The 24024-nt window shown below is 47.3% G+C and overlaps 1 protein-coding gene across 3 annotated transcripts in view; it reads left to right on the top strand.

Annotated features, from left to right (window-relative positions):
* The first annotated feature begins 1078 nt into the window (after positions 1-1078).
* Positions 1079-24024, top strand: part of LOC306773992 (vang-like protein 1) — an 85967-nt gene continuing 63021 nt past the window's right edge. For 2 of the 3 annotated variants that reach the window (XM_079263956.1, XM_079263954.1), the window contains exons 1-2: positions 1079-1202; positions 20273-20509. In XM_079263956.1, the coding sequence (XP_079120082.1) occupies positions 20439-20509 (71 nt within the window). In that variant the 5' untranslated portion in view covers positions 1079-1202; positions 20273-20438. Of the gene's footprint in view, positions 1203-1773; positions 1894-20272; positions 20510-24024 lie in introns of all 3 variants that reach the window. The other variant, XM_079263955.1, reaches the window with a different exon arrangement.

Below are 24024 nucleotides of genomic sequence, written 5' to 3'. Positions count from 1 at the left end.
TCCTGATTTCTGTTGCTTTAACTTCCTGATTTCTGTTACTTTAATGTCCTGATTTCTGTTGCTTTAATGTCCTGATTTCTGTTGCTTTAACTTCCTGATTTCTGTTGCTTTAACTTCCTGATTTCTGTTACTTTAATGTCCTGATTTCTGTTGCTTTAATGTCCTGATTTCTGTTGCTTTAACTTCCTGATTTCTGTTGCTTTAACTTCTGGATTTCTGTTGCTTTAACTTCCTGATTTCTGTTGCTTTAACTTCCTGATTTTTGTTGCTTTAATGTCCTGATTTCTGTTGCTTTAATGTCCAGATTTCTGTTGCTTTAACGTCCTGATTTCTGTTGCTGTAACGTCCTGATTTCTGTTACTTTAATGTCCTGATTTCTGTTGCTTTAATGTCCTGATTTCTGTTGCTTTAACTTCCTGATTTCTGTTGCTTTAACTTCTGGATTTCTGTTGCTTTAACTTCCTGATTTCTGTTGCTTTAACTTCCTGATTTTTGTTGCTTTAATGTCCTGATTTCTGTTGCTTTAATGTCCAGATTTCTGTTGCTTTAACGTCCTGATTTCTGTTGCTGTAACGTCCTGATTTCTGTTACTTTAATGTCCTGATTTCTGTTGCTTTAATGTCCTGATTTTTGTTGCTTTAACTTCCTGATTTCTGTTGCTTTAACTTCCGGATTTCTGTTGCTTTAATGTCCTGATTTCTGTTGCTTTAATGTCCTGATTTCTGTTGCTTTAATGTCCTGATTTCTGTTGCTTTAACTTCCGGATTTCTGTTGCTTTAACGTCCTGATTTCTGTTGCTTTAATGTCCTGATTTCTGTTGCTTTAATGCCCTGATTTCTGTTGCTTTAACTTCCTGATTTCTGTTGTTTTATTGTCCTGTTTTTTTGCTGGTTAAATGTAAACATCTCATAAAGCAACCAGTGTGCATGTCGTCTTCCTCTGCTTTTAATTCAGCGGGCTACTCCTCGCGTTGTGTTCAACCACCGCCCCCCAGCGGCCGGTCCCGGTACTGCACCCTGCTCCTGTCTGGAAGCACAGCCCCCCCCCCCCCCCCCTCCTGAGAAATTCCTCACTGCCAGGCTGATTCCTGCGTTTCCAAGCGCTGCCTCTCCACTGTACCTGACCGTGTGCTGCGGAGGAAACTACTTTACAACCTCTGGATAATTTATCAGCTCCGGGAATGATATCCGCGGCCATAAAGGGTGAGTTGAGCTCTGATAACGCTTCAGACACATGGATCCTGCAGATGTTGCTGCGTGAAGCTCAGCCTCATTTCATGTTTTATTTCAGAAAAACCTGTCTGGCTGTTTTTTACAGACAGGTAGCTTCAGCTGCTGTTCCTGGGAATGTGTGTGTTTTTGGGGGGAAGACTTGGGAACACGCCCTGGCTGTGTTTCCTACCTGTATGAAAGGCTTTCAACTTCGTTTCAATGCCCTCAAACTGCGGTGGAATCCCGCATGGCAAACTTAACCTGTTTAGTTCATGTTCCGCGGATCGCTAATGTGGCATGTGGCTGCATTTGGGCTTTAAAACAAGTATAAAGAGTTGGAGACTGAGATAAGAGGGGAAAGTGAACTCTGTTTCATACGCCTGACTGGATCCGCATTATCCCGGCTGCCGCACCGCAGCCCAGCTGTAAACTGTAACCTGCGGCGGCGGCGAGTTGCCGCGGACTGATACACACTATAGACCCCCTTTGCTTCGAAGGAAACAACCAGAAAACACTTAATTCAGTGTTTAAACTCGTATTTTCCTCTCCCCCCTTAAACCAGTGACACAAACAGGCTGTCGTAGTGAGGAGAGCCATGAAAAGGGGGCGGTGAGGTCTTCCGAGGCCACGGTGAATCCAGGGAGTTTCCTGGCTCCAGGTCCGCCCGCCTGCCGGGTCACAGGTAGGGTAGGGGCGGGTAAACCTGCGCCGGTGCTCCGCCGGTCAGCCGGTTAACAGCATAACACAGCATAATTCTCCCGTTTTGGTTCATTTTCCCCACCATAATTCAGCTAAGCAGCTCATATCATTGGTTATTGATTAATATGAATTTATTGGCGCCATAAAATCGATTAAAAGTGCAGCAGGTGCTACCCCTGCGCGCATGCGCAAATATGAAGCCCTCATGTTTAATTAATGACATTTAATTGTCCAAATTATCTTACAGGAAACTTTATTTAGTATATTTATACAAGAAGCCAGAGCTTTTAGTGTGTGTTTAAGCTGTAAATAGTAACATTGTTTTCCTTCAAATAAAAATAATCAGGATCAAATGTGATAATTGGTTAATCTATAATCTATAATCACATCTCATCAGGTTTGTTCTGCAGTTACAGAGAGGAGGCATATTAAACCTGTTTTTAGATGTGAGTTTTGGACGTCAGAAAAGTAAACTGCTTCATACTTAAACATGTTCAATAAGTTGTTTATGATGTTTACTCTATTTGACATAAACATGTTTAACTCTTCATGCAACGTGGGACATCAGGGTTAATCCAGTCATACCATTTCATTCAGATGAGTTTGTGATGTAAAATTAACAAGAACAATTAGATTAGATATGAAACTAATAAAAAAGGTCAGAGAAAGTTTACATAGTCAACTGTAAAAAGAGAGAAAATGAATTTAATGGAAGATGCATAAATATAGCGACGTAAACCTCAATGCTTATTAATTCAGTTTAAATGAGTCATTCACCAAAACAAATCTGGTTTTGAGTAATTTTTAGTCACTGCATTAGTTTCTCATGTGATCTCCCAGTTCCAACTGGTGTATACTGGTAAAAGTCCTGCTTGGAAACAAGGAACAATGCATTTTATTCTGATTTTATTTTTATTCAGAAAGGGGTGAAAGTATGTAACATTAAATGTGAACAATGAGAGATGTTTCCACTGTGCAACATGAGAAAAACTAAATGTATGCACAATATAGTTGTATAAATATACGCTTTATTGTGTTTACAGTGATTTCTGCAGCTATTTACCTGCTATCCTCCCCAAACCAGCTCCATCTCCGCTGATTTCTGCATCCCAAACGTCTTCTTGGCTTTATTCCAGCCATAGAGGATCATTATTTCCTGCTTTTCTCATCACTTGTTGATCTTTGGCTGCTCCTGATTGGACGTTACCGTCAGTTTAAGCTCTCTGATTGGTGGAAAGTCTGACAGGAAGCGTCTTCATCATCATGTCCAGGTGGAAACAGAGGTCTCTTAGCAATGTGATGAATAATAACGTTATCATGGATCATAGAGAGTCTCTTCGAGCAGGAAGTGTGAGTCAGCTGATCCTGCAGCATTCCCTCCAGTGGGATTCAGGAATGTTGATTGAATTCCTCAGAATTAATGATCCTGGTTAGTTCAGGCATGGACAGCGACATGTGGAGCGTGTGACGGGTCGGACCTGCACATTGTGGGCGAGTCGCCTTCTGGGTCGGGAGGAAAAGAGTCGTGCGACGAGGAGGAAGATCTGAGGTTAACCAGGCAGGAGGCTGTGAATGGAAACATGGTCGCTCATCCTGTCTGCTTCATTAGACGCTTAAAACGCTGCTGCCAGCAGGAAGGAGCTTCAGGCCGGCTACTGTTCACTCTGCCTGGTTTTACTGTAGATCATTTTCAAATTTTATTTTATTTACAAATTTGTGATGGAAAAAAAGCTTGATTTTGTTTTAGTTTAGTTTTTGTTTTCAAAGACTTCTTTTATTTTTTATTTATTCTGTTTTGAAATATATTTTCAATTTGATTTTTAAATTTCTTGTTATATTTTCAATATATTAAATTTTTCTTTTTTCATTTGAATCTTAAATGATCTTATTTTTTGTTTTAATTATGTTTCATATTGATTGCATATATTTAATTTTTTCAAATTTATTTTTATTTTATTTGATTATTTATTTATTATTTATGCTAGTTTCTATTGAATTTTATTTTATTTTGGCTTATTTTCACTGTTTGTTTTTTTCATTTTCTTTTTTAAATTGAGATTTTTCTTTTTTTCATAAATCTTTTTTTATATTTACTTTTTGCATTTTAATATTCTTTATTTTAGTTTCATCTTTTTTCATTTTATATTTAGTCATTTTCAGAAGTTTTTTTTTTCTTTTCCTTTTTTCAAATTATTTTATTGCATTAGAATTTTTTTTAAATTTTAATTTATGTTCAAACTTTCAAATTTTATTCTATTAGTTCTTTTTTTTTTTACTTCCATATTTTTTAAAATTTTTATTTAGATTCTAACACATTTTTACAATAAATTTTTTCTATTTTCTATTTTTATTTTTCCATCCCAGCGTGACGAGCTGAAAGTCACATGATGACTGATCGAGTGAATAAAGTATTGCTGTAAATCAGTTGTTTCCATCGTCATGACGATCAGGTCGGTGGTCTTTAGCCTTATGGAAACTTGTCGCGCTGTCGTGACTTCAGACGACCTCAGCGGGCTCGATCCGTCCTGAGCGTTGTCATGACGACACAGAGGAGGCTGTAAAGTCCGTCTAAGGTAACGTTCCTGACGCGGTTCAGAGGTCACGATAATAAATTTCTCCTCTTCGGCTCAAACTGGAGCAAACGACTGTGAAACATCTTGGCTTGTCAGACAGATCGAGTCGCTGCACACCGGAACCAGCAGTCAACTGGTTTTAACTCCAGTTCAGCAGGAAGTCTACTGGTTTGGTTTTCCTGAATCTGATCAGATTATTGACAATCAGAGATTGATGTCGTCGTCTGTCCGCAGTCGGACGCGTCCCGCTGTCTTCTGTTTCATCACATGTAGGTTTGTCAGCCGCATTCACATGTTACATGTGGTTTTCATGTTCTTTACATGTAAATCACCTGTTAACCACATGTTCTTTACATGTGAATCACCTGTTAACCACATGTTCTTTACATGTGAATCACCTTTTAACCACATGTTCTTTACATGTGAATCACCTTTTAACCACATGTTCTTTACATGTGAATCACCTGTTAACCACATGTTCTTTACATGTGAATCACCTGTTAACCACATGTTCTTTACATGTGAATCACCTGTTAACCACATGTTCTTTACATGTGAATCACCTGTTAACCACATGTTCTTTACATGTAAATCACCTGTTAACCACATGTTCTTTACATGTGAATCACCTGTTAACCACATGTTCTTTACATGTGAATCACCTGTTAACCACATGTTCTTTACATGTGAATCACCTGTTAACCACATGTTCTTTACATGTGAATCACCTGTTAACCACATGTTCTTTACATGTGAATCACCTGTTAACCACATGTTCTTTACATGTGAATCACCTGTTAACCACATGTTCTTTACATGTAAATCACCTGTTAACCACATGTTCTTTACATGTGAATCACCTGTTAACCACATGTTCTTTACATGTAAATCACCTGTTAACCACATGTTCTTTACATGTGAATCACCTGTTAACCACATGTTCTTTACATGTGAATCACCTGTTAACCACATGTTCTTTACATGTGAATCACCTGTTAACCACATGTTCTTTACATGTGAATCACCTGTTAACCACATGTTCTTTACATGTGAATCACCTGTTAACCACATGTTCTTTACATGTGAATCACCTGTTAACCACATGTTCTTTACATGTGAATCACCTGTTAACCACATGTTCTTTACATGTGAATCACCTGTTAACCACATGTTCTTTACATGTGAATCACCTGTTAACCACATGTTCTTTACATGTGAATCACCTGTTAACCACATGTTCTTTACATGTGAATCACCTGTTAACCACATGTTCTTTACATGTGAATCACCTGTTAACCACATGTTCTTTACATGTGAATCACCTTTTAACCACATGTTCTTTACATGTGAATCACCTGTTAACCACATGTTCTTTACATGTGAATCACCTGTTAACCACATGTTCTTTACATGTGAATCACCTTTTAACCACATGTTCTTTACATGTGAATCACCTGTTAACCACATGTTCTTTACATGTGAATCACCTGTTAACCACATGTTCTTTACATGTGAATCACCTGTTAACCACATGTTCTTTACATGTGAATCACCTGTTAACCACATGTTCTTTACATGTGAATCACCTGTTAACCACATGTTCTTTACATGTGAATCACCTGTTAACCACATGTTCTTTACATGTGAATCACCTGTTAACCACATGTTCTTTACATGTGAATCACCTGTTAACCACATGTTCTTTACATGTGGCTTGAATGTGATGCACATGTACCTTTTTCATGTTCTTCACATAAGTTCCAAAAAAGCACATGTTGGCACGTGTGGTTCACTTGTGTATGTACATGTAGAGCACATGTGAAAGGTTGACTCAGAGAAACACGTGATAAACATGTGCATTACATGTTCTTCAGATTGATTCACATGTGAACTACATGAACGTGATTTTCATTTACTTCCTGTGTGATTCCCGTCATCCACATGTTCTTCACATGTGATATAAACACATTTGCAACTACATGTGATTCACATGTTACTGCATGTCCAATACATGTGGTTTTCATGTTCTTCTCATGTAAACTACGCATTAACCGCATGTGATTCTCATGTGAACAACAGGTGGTTTAGATAGGTTTCCATGTTCTTTACATGTTCCAAAAAAACTCTTTTGCACATGATTCACATGTACATGTAGACCACAATTCACCTGTTCTAAACCCTGATATGATGTTAAAATCGCTCTCCTGGTTTCATTCAGCCCATTTTTCTTCTTTTCTTTCCTGCTTAGTTTCGGCGACATCATTTCAGCTGCAGGAGGAAATCTGGTTTCATTTCCTTCTGGAAGAATCTGAAACTCAGAGCTTCTTAAATACGTCGAAGTCCTCTAACCCTCCTCTACTTCTTCTTTTGTTGTTCTTAGCATGTTTTATTTATCCAACATGATTCATCTTTTCACCAAGCGGCAACCTCCAGCAGTAAAAAGTGAAGCCTATGTAGAAGTGCATAAACCTGCAGTTCCCCCTTCATCCACTAGGGGCTGCAAAACAGAGCAAATCTCCATAGACTCCCATGTTAAAAAGACCAACTTCACAGCAGAAATAAACATGTTTACAGCAGGAATAAACATGTTTACAGCAGAAATAAACATGTTTACAGCAGGAATAAACATGTTTACAGCAGGAATAAACATGTTTACAGCAGAAATAAACATGTTTACAGCAGGAATAAACATGTTTACAGCAGAAATAAACATGTTTACAGCAGGAATAAACACGTTTACAGCAGGAATAAACACGTTTACAGCAGGAATAAACACGTTTACAGCAGAAATAAACATGTTTACAGCAGGAATAAACATGTTTACATCAGAAATAAACATGTTTACAACAGAAATAAACATGTTTACAGCAGGAATAAACATGTTTACAGCAGGAATAAACATGTTGAGAGCCTGGTACAAAAATCCATTTTAGGTTTAATAGGTCAGGTTTACCTTCATGACAACTGTGGGGGAGTGAATTTTTTTCTAACTCGCCCGTTTAAAAGTAATTTAATCTCGAAGTTCGGCATATTTAGGGGCGTGTCCTTTTGATTGACAGGTACCCGATCTCCTTCTTCAAGTCAGAAGAACGTAGAACAACCGCGGTTTTTAGCCGGTTATCAACGTCACTTAGCTTTAGCCTTACCTCCGTTAGCTGGTTAGCTCCTGTTATCTCCAGGTTAGCTCGGTTAGCTCTTAGCTACAGGCAGCTCAGAGTTCGCTCGATGTCAATCATCCACCATGACGCTCACAGCCCCCCTCTCAGCTCCACCTCTTTGCCCATATTTGTATTTTCCGGGTGAGACGACACGCATGCCCCTGCCAAGATGGTGATGGTAGGAACCGCCCACCAAGCTTCAATTCAGCTCTTCAGAAACCTACGGGTGACGTCACGGAGGCTCCGCCCATCTTTTGGTTTTAGCTCCAGAACAAACCTGTTAATGTTCAACTCAATCTGACGTATGTTGGCTTTTACAGGCTGGAAGAAATTTAAAAGGTAATCAAACCTTGTGATTAATCAGACTGAGAATAAAACGTTAATGTTGACAAGTTGCGACTGACAGACTGCAGCGTTTAAACCATGAAAGAAACGTGGTTGTTTGTTTACGCTGCCAATTGGATGTTTGTTCTGTTGTTCCTGGAGTGAACGCTCGTATTAAGTTGCAACCATGTGCGCTGAAAATGATCCTGACTGCGAGCTTTTGTTGGTTTGTTTGGGCTGAAACTGTGTCAGTGATCTGTATAACATGAACTCCTCGGCTGCTCGCTGCTATGATCCACCAGGGAAAAGACAAGCCGGCGGCTCCGCGGGGGTTTCGCCGGATCTTCCTCCCTTACAGGACTTCTGATTCAGCCGGTCTGGAGCTGAAATAGTTCTGCTTACCAGTCTTCTCTGGCGTGGGGAAGACAGAAGCCACATGTGAGAATCTCAGCGTATCCTGTTTCTCTGCGGTCCGGGATTCTTGCTTTTTTCTTTCATGTTTCAGAGAAATATACCGAAGCGGAAAATAATCAATGAGCTTTTTAACCAATCAGCTGCCTGCCCTCCGGCTGAACCCTGCTCTCTTTTAACCTTATTAATGCCTCATTTAGCTGCATTTAGCTTGCTTTAACGAGGATTAAACCATGTACTGATATTGGAAATTCTTCCCTGATGTGTCGGCATCACTTAGCAGGGATAACTCAGGAGGTATATTCCTGCAGTCCGACCTCAGGCGAGCTGGAAACTCCTCCACATACACACGGGTCAGCTGACAGGTTACAGGCGCACCGGCCAGATGTCGAGTGTCTTGGCTTCATCTATAATCTGGAATAACTCTTCTCAGCAGTCAGACAGCTGTAGCTGAGCTTCCATTCACCAGCAGAACAGAGATTTCAGTATTTTAGGCTTCTACTGACCCACTGCTGATCAGAGAGAGACGTGGTGGACAGGGACGTCTGGGATAGCAACGTGGTAGAGCGACATCTGGGAGAGTGCCGTCCGAGAGAGTGCCGTCCGGGAGAGCGCCGTCCGGGAGAGCGCCGTCCGGGAGAGCGCCGTCTGGGAGAGCGCCGTCTGGGAGAGCGCCGTCTGGGAGAGCGCCGTCTGGGAGAGCGCCGTCCGGGAGAGCGCCGTCCGGGAGAGCGCCGTCCGAGAGAGGGACGTGGTAGAGAGGGACGTGGTAGAGAGGGACGTGGTAGAGAGGGACGTGGTAGAGAGGGACGTGGTAGAGAGGGACGTCCGGGAGAGCGCCGTCCGGGAGAGCGCCGTCCGAGAGAGCGCCGTCCGGGAGAGCGCCGTCCGGGAGAGCGCCGTCCGAGAGAGCGCCGTCCGGGAGAGCGCCGTCCGAGAGAGCGCCGTCCGGGAGAGCGCCGTCCGGGAGAGCGCCGTCCGGGAGAGCGCCGTCCGAGAGAGCGCCGTCCGAGAGAGGGACGTGGTAGAGAGGGACGTGGTAGAGAGGGACGTCCGGGAGAGCGCCGTCCGAGAGAGCGCCGTCCGAGAGAGGGACGTGGTAGAGAGGGACGTCCGGGAGAGCGCCGTCCGAGAGAGGGACGTGGTAGAGAGCGTCGTCCGGGAGAGCGCCGTCCGAGAGAGGGACGTGGTAGAGAGCGTCGTCCGAGAGAGCGTCGTCCGAGCGAGCGCCGTCCGAGAGAGGGACGTGGTAGAGAGCGTCGTCCGAGAGAGCGTCGTCCGAGAGAGCGCCGTCCGAGAGAGGGACGTGGTAGAGAGCGTCGTCCGAGAGAGCGTCGTCCGAGAGAGCGCCGTCCGAGAGAGGGACGTGGTAGAGAGCGTCGTCCGAGAAAGCGTCGTCCGAGAGAGCGACGTCCGAGAGAGGGACGTGGTAGAGAGCGTCGTCCGGGAGAGCGCCGTCCGAGAGAGCGTCGTCCGAGAGAGGGACGTGGTAGAGAGCGTCGTCCGGGAGAGCGTCGTCCGGGACGAGAGGGACGTGGTAGAGAGGGACGTGGTAGAGAGGGACGTCCGGGAGAGCGCCGTCCGAGAGAGCGCCGTCCGAGAGAGGGACGTGGTAGAGAGGGACGTCCGGGAGAGCGTCGTCCGAGAGAGGGACGTGGTGGAGAGCGTCGTCCGAGAGAGCGTCGTCCGGGAGAGCGTCGTCCGAGAGAGCGACGTCCGGGAGAGCGTCGTCTGGGAGAGCGTCGTCCGGGAGAGCGTCGTCCGGGAGAGCGTCGTCCGAGAGAGCGTCGTCCGAGAGAGCGACGTCCGAGAGAGGGACGTGGTAGAGAGCGTCGTCCGAGAGAGCGTCGTCCGGGAGAGCGTCGTCCGGGAGAGCGTCGTCCGGGAGAGCGTCGTCCGAGAGAGCGTCGTCCGGGAGAGCGACGTCCGGGAGAGCGACGTCCGAGAGAGCGTCGTCCGAGAGAGCGTCGTCCGAGAGAGCGTCGTCCGGGAGAGCGTCGTCCGAGAGAGCGTCGTCCGGGAGAGCGTCGTCCGAGAGAGCGACGTCCGAGAGAGCGACGTCCGAGAGAGCGTCGTCCGGGAGAGCGTCGTCCGGGAGAGCGACGTCCGGGAGAGCGACGTCCGGGAGAGCGACGTCCGGGAGAGCGACGTCCGGGAGAACGTCGTCCGGGAGAACGTCGTCCGGGAGAGCGTCGTCCGGGAGAGCGCCGTCCGGGAGAGCGCCGTCCGAGAGAGCGCCGTCCGAGAGAGGGACGTGGTAGAGAGGGACGTGGTAGAGAGGGACGTCCGGGAGAGCGCCGTCCGAGAGAGCGCCGTCCGAGAGAGGGACGTGGTAGAGAGGGACGTCCGGGAGAGCGCCGTCCGAGAGAGGGACGTGGTAGAGAGCGTCGTCCGGGAGAGCGCCGTCCGAGAGAGGGACGTGGTAGAGAGCGTCGTCCGAGAGAGCGTCGTCCGAGAGAGCGTCGTCCGAGAGAGCGCCGTCCGAGAGAGGGACGTGGTAGAGAGCGTCGTCCGAGAGAGCGCCGTCCGAGAGAGCGCCGTCCGAGAGAGGGACGTGGTAGAGAGCGTCGTCCGAGAGAGCGACGTCCGAGAGAGGGACGTGGTAGAGAGCGTCGTCCGGGAGAGCGCCGTCCGAGAGAGCGTCGTCCGAGAGAGCGTCGTCCGAGAGAGCGCCGTCCGAGAGAGGGACGTGGTAGAGAGGGACGTCCGAGAGAGCGTCGTCCGAGAGAGGGACGTGGTAGAGAGGGACGTCCGGGAGAGCGTCGTCCGAGAGAGGGACGTGGTAGAGAGGGATGTCAGAGAGAGGGACGTGGTAGAGAGGGACGTCCGGGAGAGCGTCGTCCGAGAGAGCGTCGTCCGGGAGAGCGTCGTCCGAGAGAGGGACGTGGTAGAGAGGGACGTCCGAGAGAGCGTCGTCCGAGAGAGGGACGTGGTAGAGAGGGACGTCCGGGAGAGCGTCGTCCGAGAGAGGGACGTGGTGGAGAGCGTCGTCCGGGAGAGCGTCGTCCGGGAGAGCGTCGTCCGAGAGAGCGACGTCCGGGAGAGCGTCGTCCGGGAGAGCGTCGTCCGGGAGAGCGTCGTCCGAGAGAGCGCCGTCCGAGAGAGCGACGTCCGAGAGAGGGACGTGGTAGAGAGCGTCGTCCGAGAGAGCGTCGTCCGGGAGAGCGTCGTCCGGGAGAGCGTCGTCCGGGAGAGCGTCGTCCGGGAGAGCGTCGTCCGAGAGAGCGTCGTCCGGGAGAGCGACGTCCGGGAGAGCGACGTCCGAGAGAGCGTCGTCCGAGAGAGCGTCGTCCGAGAGAGCGTCGTCCGGGAGAGCGTCGTCCGAGAGAGCGTCGTCCGGGAGAGCGTCGTCCGAGAGAGCGACGTCCGAGAGAGCGACGTCCGAGAGAGCGTCGTCCGGGAGAGCGTCGTCCGGGAGAGCGACGTCCGGGAGAGCGACGTCCGGGAGAGCGTCGTCCGGGAGAGCGTCGTCCGGGAGAGCGTCGTCCGGGAGAGCGCCGTCCGAGAGAGCGCCGTCCGAGAGAGCGCCGTCCGAGAGAGCGCCGTCCGAGAGAGGGACGTGGTAGAGAGGGACGTGGTAGAGAGGGACGTCCGGGAGAGCGCCGTCCGAGAGAGCGCCGTCCGAGAGAGGGACGTGGTAGAGAGGGACGTCCGGGAGAGCGCCGTCCGAGAGAGGGACGTGGTAGAGAGCGTCGTCCGGGAGAGCGCCGTCCGAGAGAGGGACGTGGTAGAGAGCGTCGTCCGAGAGAGCGTCGTCCGAGAGAGCGTCGTCCGAGAGAGCGCCGTCCGAGAGAGCGCCGTCCGAGAGAGGGACGTGGTAGAGAGCGTCGTCCGAGAGAGCGCCGTCCGAGAGAGCGCCGTCCGAGAGAGGGACGTGGTAGAGAGCGTCGTCCGAGAGAGCGACGTCCGAGAGAGGGACGTGGTAGAGAGCGTCGTCCGGGAGAGCGCCGTCCGAGAGAGCGTCGTCCGAGAGAGCGTCGTCCGAGAGAGCGCCGTCCGAGAGAGGGACGTGGTAGAGAGGGACGTCCGAGAGAGCGTCGTCCGAGAGAGGGACGTGGTAGAGAGGGACGTCCGGGAGAGCGTCGTCCGAGAGAGGGACGTGGTAGAGAGGGATGTCAGAGAGAGGGACGTGGTAGAGAGGGACGTCCGGGAGAGCGTCGTCCGAGAGAGCGTCGTCCGGGAGAGCGTCGTCCGAGAGAGGGACGTGGTAGAGAGGGACGTCCGAGAGAGCGTCGTCCGAGAGAGGGACGTGGTAGAGAGGGACGTCCGGGAGAGCGTCGTCCGAGAGAGGGACGTGGTAGAGAGGGACGTCCGGGAGAGCGTCGTCCGGGAGAGCGTCGTCCGGGAGAGCGTCGTCCGAGAGAGCGTCGTCCGAGAGAGCGCCGTCCGAGAGAGGGACGTGGTAGAGAGCGTCGTCCGAGAGAGCGTCGTCCGGGAGAGCGTCGTCCGAGAGAGCGTCGTCCGAGAGAGCGTCGTCCGGGAGAGCGTCGTCCGAGAGAGCGTCGTCCGAGAGAGCGTCGTCCGGGAGAGCGTCGTCCGAGAGAGGGACGTGGTAGAGAGCGTCGTCCGAGAGAGCGACGTCCGGGAGAGCGTCGTCCGGGAGAGCGTCGTCCGGGAGAGCGTCGTCCGGGAGAGCGTCGTCCGAGAGAGCGCCGTCCGAGAGAGCGACGTCCGAGAGAGGGACGTGGTAGAGAGCGTCGTCCGAGAGAGCGTCGTCCGGGAGAGCGTCGTCCGAGAGAGCGTCGTCCGAGAGAGCGTCGTCCGAGAGAGCGTCGTCCGGGAGAGCGACGTCCGGGAGAGCGACGTCCGGGAGAGCGACGTCCGGGAGAGCGACGTCCGGGAGAACGTCGTCCGGGAGAGCGTCGTCCGGGAGAGCGTCGTCCGGGAGAGCGTCGTCCGGGAGAGCGTCGTCCGGGAGAGCGACGTCCGGGAGAGCGTCGTCCGGGAGAGCGTCGTCCGGGAGAGCGACGTCCGGGAGAGCGACGTCCGGGAGAGCGACGTCCGGGAGAGCGACGTGGTGGAGAGCGACGTGGTGGAGAGCGTCGTCCGGGAGAGCGTCGTCCGGGAGAGCGTCGTCTGGGAGAGCGTCGTCCGGGAGAGCGACGTGGTAGAGAGGGACGTCCGAGAGAGCGTCCTCCGAGAGAGGGACGTGGTAGAGAGGGACGTCCGGGAGAGCGTCGTCCGAGAGAGGGACGTGGTAGAGAGGGACGTCCGGGAGAGCGTCGTCCGGGAGAGCGTCGTCCGGGAGAGCGTCGTCCGGGAGAGCGTCGTCCGAGAGAGCGTCGTCCGAGAGAGCGCCGTCCGAGAGAGCGACGTCCGAGAGAGGGACGTGGTAGAGAGCGTCGTCCGAGAGAGCGTCGTCCGGGAGAGCGTCGTCCGAGAGAGCGTCGTCCGAGAGAGCGTCGTCCGAGAGAGCGCCGTCCGAGAGAGCGACGTCCGAGAGAGGGACGTGGTAGAGAGCGTCGTCCGAGAGAGCGTCGTCCGGGAGAGCGTCGTCCGGGAGAGCGTCGCCCGGGAGAGCGTCGTCCGGGAGAGCGTCGTCCGGGAGAGCGACGTGGTGGAGAGCGACGTGGTGGAGAGCGACGTGGTGGAGAGCGACGTGGAGGAGAGCGACGTGGTGGAGAGCGACGTGGAGGAGATTTCCCTCCAACCAAACTGCTCTAAATTAGTAACAACTAAATATACATAAATCTAATATAAGAAACTGGGAGGAGATGATCCATTTGAAGCTTTTTTTCCCGTTGGATGAGGATCAAACTGCAGGAATCCCCCGGATCAGCCCTGCAGCTGCTACTGGTTATGCTGGGAACCAGTGGAAGGAGGATACTACAGGCACTGGAAATGATTCGCACCATGAGCGTTACAAATATGTAAAACTCTCAAAGCATTTTCAGAGGTGTGCGATGTTACAGCAACGTTCTTCACAACTGCGTCACGCTGGCCGTTTTCTGACGCGACGTATTTTTAGCCTGTTCGGAGTTTGGCGGTGGATCTGGAGGAGGAGTGGTGGCGGCGGTGGAGCAGGGAGCCGGTTGGTTCAGTTTCTCATCACCTTTTGAGGTGACTGGAGCCATAAATCAGCCGTAACAAGCAGGAGATTTGAAGCTTTTACTGTCTGGATGAATTTACTGAGATGGATGCCGTGGTGCGTTCAGGTGCAAGCTGCTGGCGTTAACTGGACTGAATCTTATCTGAGCAGAAGGTTAAGTTTTAACTGGGTGTTTGTGCCTCTCTGAACAGATGTGTGTCTGTGTTTAACTGGTTAATCATACAAAACCACACCTTGAGTCAGCGATGACTCATGTTTGTTATCCCTCGCTCTTAATCCGACTTCTTAATTACACGTTTCCAACCTAGTCTTTTCCCCAAACATGCCGAGTTCCTGACGTTTTTCCTGACTGGAATCCAGTTGGACCTGATGAAATGCGCTCCATGAAAGCAGCGACGGACAGATTGTGGCTCAAACTGTTTGGGTTGGTCTTGATATTCCCTGGATTCCATCATTAGCCTCTCCTCTTCTTCTATGGTCTGTCTGTAAACATCTGGGAGGCGAGGAGACCAGCTGCTGATGCTTTAGGAGACGAATGTCGTCCCATTGTGTACTGATGCAAGCTAGTTCAGACCGCTTCTAACGCGTCGATTAGCCCTCGCGCCGAACTATTGCTAACAAAAAGAAACATTTAGACGATCTGAAAACATGTTTATGTGTTCCACATAAATAAAAGACAGTTGAGATAAACTTGTTTGGTTACTTGAATTAATGGACTAACGATTATTTTAATAGTTGACAAATCTGTAAATCATTTTTTTTTATTAGTCCTGATTATTTTTGTCCCGCCCACCATCTGTGCTTCCAGTTGACGCAGCTCTTTTTACTGGTTCCAGTATGTTTTACGCCACTCTCTTCATCTGCATTATATGAATGTCCCCCTGAGTTCCAGTCAGTCCCAACATGATGTCCTTTAGGAAGTTAAAAGAACGACTCCTGAACCAGTTGGATCATAAATCTAAGCTTTATGCTGACTACTAATTCATTCTGAAACATCCAAACTTAGCTATAGTGTCATATCCAAGCTGGACAGAATTTACCTCAAGACAAAAACAAAATAAAATATTTTAACATCTTAATTTTTGTAGAATTGCATTGAAATGATTATTTACATCTTGAAAAAGCCTGTTTTGTAGGTAAACAAGAATCCTTGAAAACATTCCTGAATCCAAACGGTGATCTGGATCACCGGCAAAATTAAATCACTTCTTCCTTTTCACATTTCCAACAACTCCTGAACATTTCATGGAAATCTATCCATAACTTTCTGAGTTATCTTGAACACAAACAGATAAACGGCGGTAAAAACAGAAGCTCTTTGGCAGAGGTAACAAGAGCACATCGCTACTCGCTAATGCTAACCTTAGCTAATGCTAACCTTAGCTAATGCTAACCTTAGCTAATGCTAACTTTAGCTAATGCTAACTTTACCATCAGGAACGCTGGAAACCATGACTCCGGGATGCTTTCCTTCTAGATGCTCATGCATGACCGTCGTGCTGCCGTGGTACGCCGACTCTGCATGGCAGACGACACATTTCACCTGTTTGACACTTAGCGGTTTAGCGGTAAATATCCCCAAACTTTGGAAATAAGTTGCGCCGCCGTCAGTTTCTTCTTCGTTGTTTAAACAAAATGACAACACCGCCCCCAGCGCTTCCTGTGGTGCTTTGAGTCGTTTGCTTGGTGTTTAGAGTTTTTATAATGTCTGAAAAGCCGTGGTAAACGGCGTTAAGTTGCCTGGAGCAACGTTTTATTAGCAAAGCTGTTACGAGCATTTCAACTTTGTCGACAAATCGTTGCAGCCTTAATAGATACTGAACTGAATGTTAAGTAGCATAAAGATGGCAGACCTCGATGAAGCCATGCTGTTGCGACTCATCAGGATGACCTTTAGCAGCGTCTTGCTGAAATCTGCAAAGTCTTCCCTTCCAAAGACATCTGGACATCTGGACATCTGGACAGGACTCAGCGAGTCTTTAGCCTTACAGGTTTTTGTTTGAAATCTTTTATATTCCAGTTTTTCCAGCCATTTTGTAGCAGCTTTAAGGAAATGTTCTCTGTCGCTGCGTTTCCGCTACTGTTTGTTGCAAAATAAAAGCAATATTTCTAAAACATTGACAAAGAACAATTACAATTTTCAGCCGTTCCCATTAAATGGTGTTTTACGCCTTAAACCGCAACTTGCGTCAAACCCGAACCGCGAGATTCCACTTTCACAAAGATGGAGATACAAAACGTTGATGAACTGGTCATGTGACCCCTACGTCATGTAGAGCGATGCGTAAATGTGAAAAAAGCCTCGATAGCAACACGTCTGAAAAACCTCCTCCTGAGTGTAAAAACTTTTCGCGTTATTCGAGAGGTTTTAGGTGTTTCCATTTTTCATTCCGATAATTAGATTTTGAGCAGTTCGAGGCATGATGGCGGTAAGATTTTTCTGACATTATTTGTAAAAAAGAAATCTGTTTCGTGCTTTTTCCATACACACCGCGCTAGGCACCATCTTGATTTGAAACATGTGACCTCTGTGACGTGTATAAAGGGTCTCTGTTAAACTTTTGTGACATGTTTCTATAGCAGCACGTCTGGAAAAACCACAAGTATTAAAACTTTTCAGCGATATTTGAGTGTAGGCCTGTTGCAATAAGCAATAAATCAATTAATCACACAATGAGACAAAATGTGCGCAACAAGTTTGTCTCTCTCTTCTCTCTGGAGTGCTACATTGGTTTCAACACATTTTAACGAAACACGGTAATATAACAAGCTTCCATCTGCACATCAACTGCAGCTTTCCCAGCTGGGGAGAAAAGACTTTAACAAACTTCCTGACATCCACAACACACAATCAGTGTTTAACCGACAAATTAAATCCCAACCGGACAGTGCAACATGTGGACTCAGACAGCATGGTTGGTTGACGATGTAACTGTGTTACATGGTGTTTACAGACCAGATGTTCCAGAAAACCACGTTGCCAAAAGCGCAGGAGAAATCCTGAACTGTTTCAGCAGACTGGGGATTGGATGAGCATAAACTAGTCTGCACATCCATCTTAATGTTCTTTAGAAACTAAAGTATGTTGATCTTTGGAAAGGTGGGAAAATGACAATAATCGCTTATCGCAATATTATCGTTTATCGCAATAACTTCTGAGACAATTAATTGCAAAATTAGTTGCTGTGACTAATATTTGGGTTTTGTGTATTTCGAGGGGTAATGACGTTATATATCCAGAGTTATTTGTTAGATATTTGATCAGAAAGTCGCTTCGTTTAGGGAAATGTGAACTCACCAAACAAATCATGGTTCGGACCAAAGAATCGACTCGGTCCGTCTACAAATGCAGGTCTCGGCTCATTACAAGTGGACCAAATCCAGGAAGTGGACTACAAACCAGTCCCTGCCTGCATGTGGCGTAGCGTTGCATTGTGGGTAAATCCATAGCGATGGCGTTAAGGGTCCTCTGCCTCGTCTGGTGTTCATACTGCGTCCATTGTTGCAGTGGATTTCTGCAGGATACTTGTATAAGACACAATAAAAACCCAAAACAGCCATAGTTTGGTCTCCATGTTTAACTGGCAGGTGGAGGAAACAGAGTTTTCTTCTTCACGCCGGTCTGGTCCTCTCTTCTGCTAAATACTAGTGCAGCGCCACCTCTGGTGGGAATGGGGAGATATTATTCTAATGGTTTGGCTGGTTTGACCAAAGTGCAGCGTGAACACGGTCTCGGTCCGCATGGATACACCCCCATACAGCTGGACCCAGTCCCCAATCAGACCAAGTCCCCAATCGGACCGAGTCCCCAACCGGACCGAGTCCCCAACCGGACCGAGTCTTCAATCGGACCGAGTCTCCAATCGGACCGAGTCCCCAACCGGACCGAGTCCCCAACCGGACCGAGTCTCCAGTCGGACCGAGTCCCCAATCAGACCAAGTCCCCAACCGGACCGAGTCCCCAACCGGACCGAGTCTCCAATCGGACCGAGTCCCCAACCGGACCGAGTCCCCAACCGGACCGAGTCTCCAATCGGACCGAGTCCCCAGTCGGACCGAGTCCCCAACCGGACCGAGTCCTCAACCGGACCGAGTCTCCAATCGGACCGAGTCCCCAGTCGGACCGAGTCCCCAATCAGACCAAGTCCCCAATCGGACCGAGTCTCCAGTCGGACCGAGTCCCCAATCAGACCAAGTCCCCAATCGGACCGAGTCCCCAACCGGACCGAGTCTCCAACCGGACCGAGTCCCCAACCGGACCGAGTCCCCAACCGGACCGAGTCCCCAACCGGACCGAGTCTCCAGTCGGACCGAGTCCCCAATCGGACCGAGTCCCCAGTCGGACCGAGCCCCCAGTCGGCCCGAATCTCCAACCGGACCGAGCCCTCAGTCGGCCCGAATCTCCAACCGGACCGAGTCCCCAATCGGACCGAGTCCCCAATCGGACCGAGTCTCCAGTCGGACCGAGTCTCCAGTCGGACCGAGTCTCGTGGTTATAGGCGTTTGTAGCCCATTTCTGGGGGTGCTGAAGCAACTCTAGACTGAAGCAAAGCATCCCTAAAATCTGAGTTTTTGGGTTTATTTTTAGTCTATGCATTTTTTAAAATAAAAAACAATTCAGACATACTATAAAAGTGTAGAAACTATACCCTAGCTGGTTTAAAAAGTAATACTTCAAACAGCTGCAGCTGTGTGTGTGCATGTGTGTATGAGGGCTGTGACGATATGCTTTTGTCCCGATTCAATTCCGATTTTTTTGGGTGCCGATTCGATTTAAATTGTGATTCTCACAATTCTTCAATATTTCTAATTTTTGTAGATTAAAAAACAAAATAAATGAATAAAACTTTTTCCATTTTTCCTGATTTCAATTAGAGAAAAACAAAACAGTTGCCAGATCATCATTCTGCTGCTATAATCCCCAAGAAGACGAGTGAAAAGATTAATAAAAACAATATAAATGACACAAATTTAAAATGGATTTTTTTTTTTTTTTTTTTTTTTTTTTAAATGGACTTTTTAGCAAAAAATCAATTTTAAAATTGTGGAGCAAAAAATTCAGATTTTTAATTTTTCGATTCGATTTTCCCACCCCTGTAGTGTGTGTGTATATATATGTATGTATATATATATATATATATATATATATATATATATATATATATATATATATATATATATATATATATATATATATATATATATATTTATATGTGTGTGTGTTATGTACACACACACACACATCTAGCCTGGCCAAACAGCTGCTCAGCACCCCTAAACCTCTGATCCTAGGCCCCTGCTAGCGGACTATCCTGATGGGAATGCATGGGAAGGAGCTGGTCACATGACCCCTACGTGACGTCCGGTGACCCGTAGATGTGTGGAAAGTTCCCATTACCAGGTTTTTATTGTGATATTTAGGTTTTTTGCTGTCCGAGGGGTGATGTTGTTTAGCTGAAGGCCTTATTTTTGTCCTTCCGTATTGAACGTCTCAGACCGGCTGCACATCGTCCTTCAGCTGGGAGTTTTTGGGAAAGATGTTCCATCAGAAATGCAGACGGGACTTCAGCGTGATCAGAACCTAAAACCTGGTCTCTACAGGCGGTGGGCCAGGTTACGTCTGGTCGGGGCTGATTCGTCTCCGTGCACGCCGTCGGAGCGCTCCGACAGGAAGCATGTCGCTGTCTGAAGTGTGATGCAGCTGCAGATCTGAGCATGTCTGCATGAGGGCGATGTGACACGGAGCCTGATCTCCATCCTCTCAAACACCAACATGAGGGCTGCTTTCCCACACGCTTCACGTTTTGAATTTAACCTTCCCTGCCTGTCATCCCCCCCCCGCTCCAGGTTGATGTTCCCCCAGCGGGCGCCCGCAGGGTCGCGTTCTGACTGCCGACAGCTCTGCAGCTCCCCCAGCCTCCTGAGCGAGGCCTGCCCGTCGCCTCCAGCTCTGTAGACCAAAGGTTGGAGGAGCCTCGGCATCGCCCAGCCGCCTCAGCAGGACTGCATCGCCATGGATACGGAGTCCACCTACTCGGGCTACTCCCACTACTCGGGGCGTTCCCGGGGATCCCACAGGCACGGGTAAGACCAGATCCTGACCCTCCTAGATGCAGCCGAAGCCGTTTAGACTCGTTTTAAAGCAGCACCTGATCCGGTTCCGAGTCCTTCTGCTCCCCCTGTCACGCTCCTCTGTTGATTCATTATTAATGAAGTGAAAATTGTTTCTCTGTCTGATCTGCAGCCGAAGTGTCCTGATTGAGTTCAAATAAATGTTCAAATAAAATTCATTTTAATTAAATTAATTAATTGAAATAAACTGACTTGAATAAATTAAACAAATAAAACTGAAATAAAAATTAAGTGGACAAATAATAAATTGGATCAACTTTAGTAATTCAAATAAAATTGATTTTAATAAAGTAAAAATTGAATAAATGAAAATGGACTAAATATATTAAAAATAAGATATTTGAATATATTCAAATTAATTAAATGGATTACAATTATTTAATTGAGTTAATTAAATTACATTTATTTGAATAAACTAACTGAAATAAGTTGAAGAAATTTAATACATTGTATCAAAACAAATTAAAGTTTCATTCATTGAATAAATTAAAATATGTGATTGAATAAATGAAAACAAACTGAATAAATGAAAATAATTTAATTGTATGAATTCAAATAAACTGAATTCAATAAAATAAAACCAGTTGAATTAAAATGAATAAAATAAAAATAAATTTAAATGTAATTTGATTTAACTAAATAACATCCATTCAGTTGATGACACGATGATTAGTTTTACGTGCCGTCTCTAAGCTAGCTGCCAGGGAAGCGTTTGTGTTTTTAGTTTTAGCCAATCAGAGAGCAGGATTTTCTTCTTCCTCCTGCTTCTTTTCTTCTCCAGTTTTCTCACTTTTGTCACCAGAACAAAGAACTTCGCTTTTGTTCCCGAGGTGGCAGAAAAAGTTTGTTCTGGTTCGGTTATTTCATACTTTCATATGAGAAACGTCGTCAGTGGCAGGTTGGGGTTGTGCACGCGAGGACGTCCGCGTCTTTATACGCCGCTCGTAGATCTTCTTACTTTCTGACCACCTCGATCAGATCCGTACGATGTTCGTTTACCGAGACCTGGAAAACCAGTTGGGATAAAAAAATGTACGATGTACTTTTAACGTGCATATGACTGTTAATCTGTAGTTAGAAACGGGGAAAAAAAAGAAACGCTAACGACGATTCTCAGAAAATTGATCAGAGGCGTGAAAAAAAGGAACCCTAGCGACTCCTCTCCGATTGGTGGAAAAAATGTCTCGTCCGCCAATTAGAAAATTATATTTGGTTGTTGAGGAAGAGGAAAAGTTGTGGAAGTGAGCGAAATCCACCAAAATCAGATTGACGTGCTGCCTCCTGGTGGACAGGAGGAGCAACACACCCAGGGCATGTCTGATGACCTTCTACTGGACAGGAACTGGTTTCTGGACTGGAACTAATCTGTGGCATCTTATGGTGGTGATGAATCAATGCATTTATACTTATATAATCATTAACTTAAATATTTACATTCTGGGTTAACTGTTTTTATTTTTTATGATTTATATATTTTTTTTTTATATTCTTGTCATTTTAGGTTGAGCGTGAAAAAAAGATAAAAGACATGTAAGGATGTTAAAAAAATAACACATTAAGTTGTTTAAAGGCCCAAAAATACAAAATAAGGAAGGTCAGTTTATGAAAAGCTGAAATATAAAGATAAAACAAGAGTAGGCATAATGGCCAATAGCACAAATAATTTTTTATTACAGTTTTGTATAAGAACTTTTATGTTTTATTATCAGATTTGTGTATTTTTTATTTTATTTACTTGATGATAATTTCAACACTAATTTGTTAAAATTAGTAATTTATTCATATTAAGTATTTAAATTCTATTTTATTTATTCATGTTGAAATGCCTTTTTTAGTTAAACATTTTCTTAAACATGTTTTTCATGCTCACATTTAATATTTATTACATTTATTAATTGATGTCAACATTTAATTATTTGATTTTTTTAAGTAAATATTTTTAATTTCTGTCAACATTTAATATTTATGTTATTTATTTATTCATGCTGACTTTTTACTTATTAAAGATACAAGTCCTCCATCATGTCTCCTTAACACCTCCTTGTCTCCTTCATGCCTCCTTCACGTCTCCTTCATGCCTCCTTCACGTCTCCTCAATGTCTCCTTCATGTCTCCTTTATGCCTCCTTCACGTCTCCTTCATGCCTCCTTCACGTCTCCTTCATGCCTCCTTCACGTCTCCTCAATGTCTCCTTCATGTCTCCTTCATGTCTCCTTTATGTCTCCTTGTCTCCTTAACACCTCCTTGTCTCCTCCATGCCTCCTTCATGCCTCCTTGTTTCCTTCATGCCTCCTTCATGCCTCCTTCATGTCTCCTTCACTTTTCCTTCATGCCTCCTTAATATATCCTTCATGTATCCTTCATGCCGCCTTCACATCTCCTTCACGTCTCCTTCATGCCGCCTTCATACCTCCTTCTCCCTTATGCCTCCCTGATACCTCCTTCATGCCTCCCTCACGTCTCCTTCATGCCTCCTTCACGTCTCTTTCATGCCTCCCTCACGTCTCCTTCATGCCTCCTTCACATCTCCTTCACGTCTCCTTCATGCCACCTTCACATCTCCTTCACGTCTCCTTCATGCCACCGTCACGTCTCCTTCACGTATCCTTCATGCCACCGTCACGTCTCCTTCACGTCTCCTTCATGCCACCGTCACGTCTCCTTCACGTATCCTTCATGCCGCCTTCACATCTCCTTCACGTATCCTTCATGCCACGTCACGTCTCCTTCACGTCTCCTTCATGCCACCGTCACGTCTCCTTCACGTATCCTTCATGCCACCTTCACATCTCCTTCACGTCTCCTTCATGCCACCGTCACGTCTCCTTCACGTATCCTTCATGCCACCTTCACATCTCCTTCACGTCTCCTTCATGCCACCGTCACGTCTCCTTCACGTCTCCTTCATGCCACCTTCACATCTCCTTCACGTCTCCTTCATGCCACCGTCACGTCTCCTTCACGTCTCCTTCATGCCACCGTCACGTCTCCTTCACGTATCCTTCATGCCACCTTCACATCTCCTTCACGTCTCCTTCATGCCACCGTCACGTCTCCTTCACGTCTCCTTCATGCCACCTTCACATCTCCTTCACCTTCATGCCACCGTCACGTCTCCTTCACGTCTCCTTCATGCCACCGTCACGTCTCCTTCACGTATCCTTCATGCCACCTTCACATCTCCTTCACGTCTCCTTCATGCCACCGTCACGTCTCCTTCACGTCTCCTTCATGCCACCTTCACATCTCCTTCACGTCTCCTTCATGCCACCGTCACGTCTCCTTCACGTCTCCTTCATGCCACAGTCACGTCTCCTTCACGTCTCCTTCATGCCACCTTCACATCTCCTTCACGTCTCCTTCATGCCACCGTCACGTCTCCTTCACGTCTCCTTCATGCCACCGTCACGTCTCCTTCATGCCGCCTTCACATCTCCTTCACGTCTCCTTCACGTCTCCTTCATGCC

The sequence above is a fragment of the Telmatherina bonti genome (genome assembly GCF_933228915.1).
Source record: "Telmatherina bonti genome assembly, chromosome: 24".
NCBI lineage: Eukaryota > Metazoa > Chordata > Actinopteri > Atheriniformes > Telmatherinidae > Telmatherina > Telmatherina bonti.
Note: the sequence above shows the minus strand (reverse complement) of the source record. Positions and strands in the feature narration are given on the sequence as shown.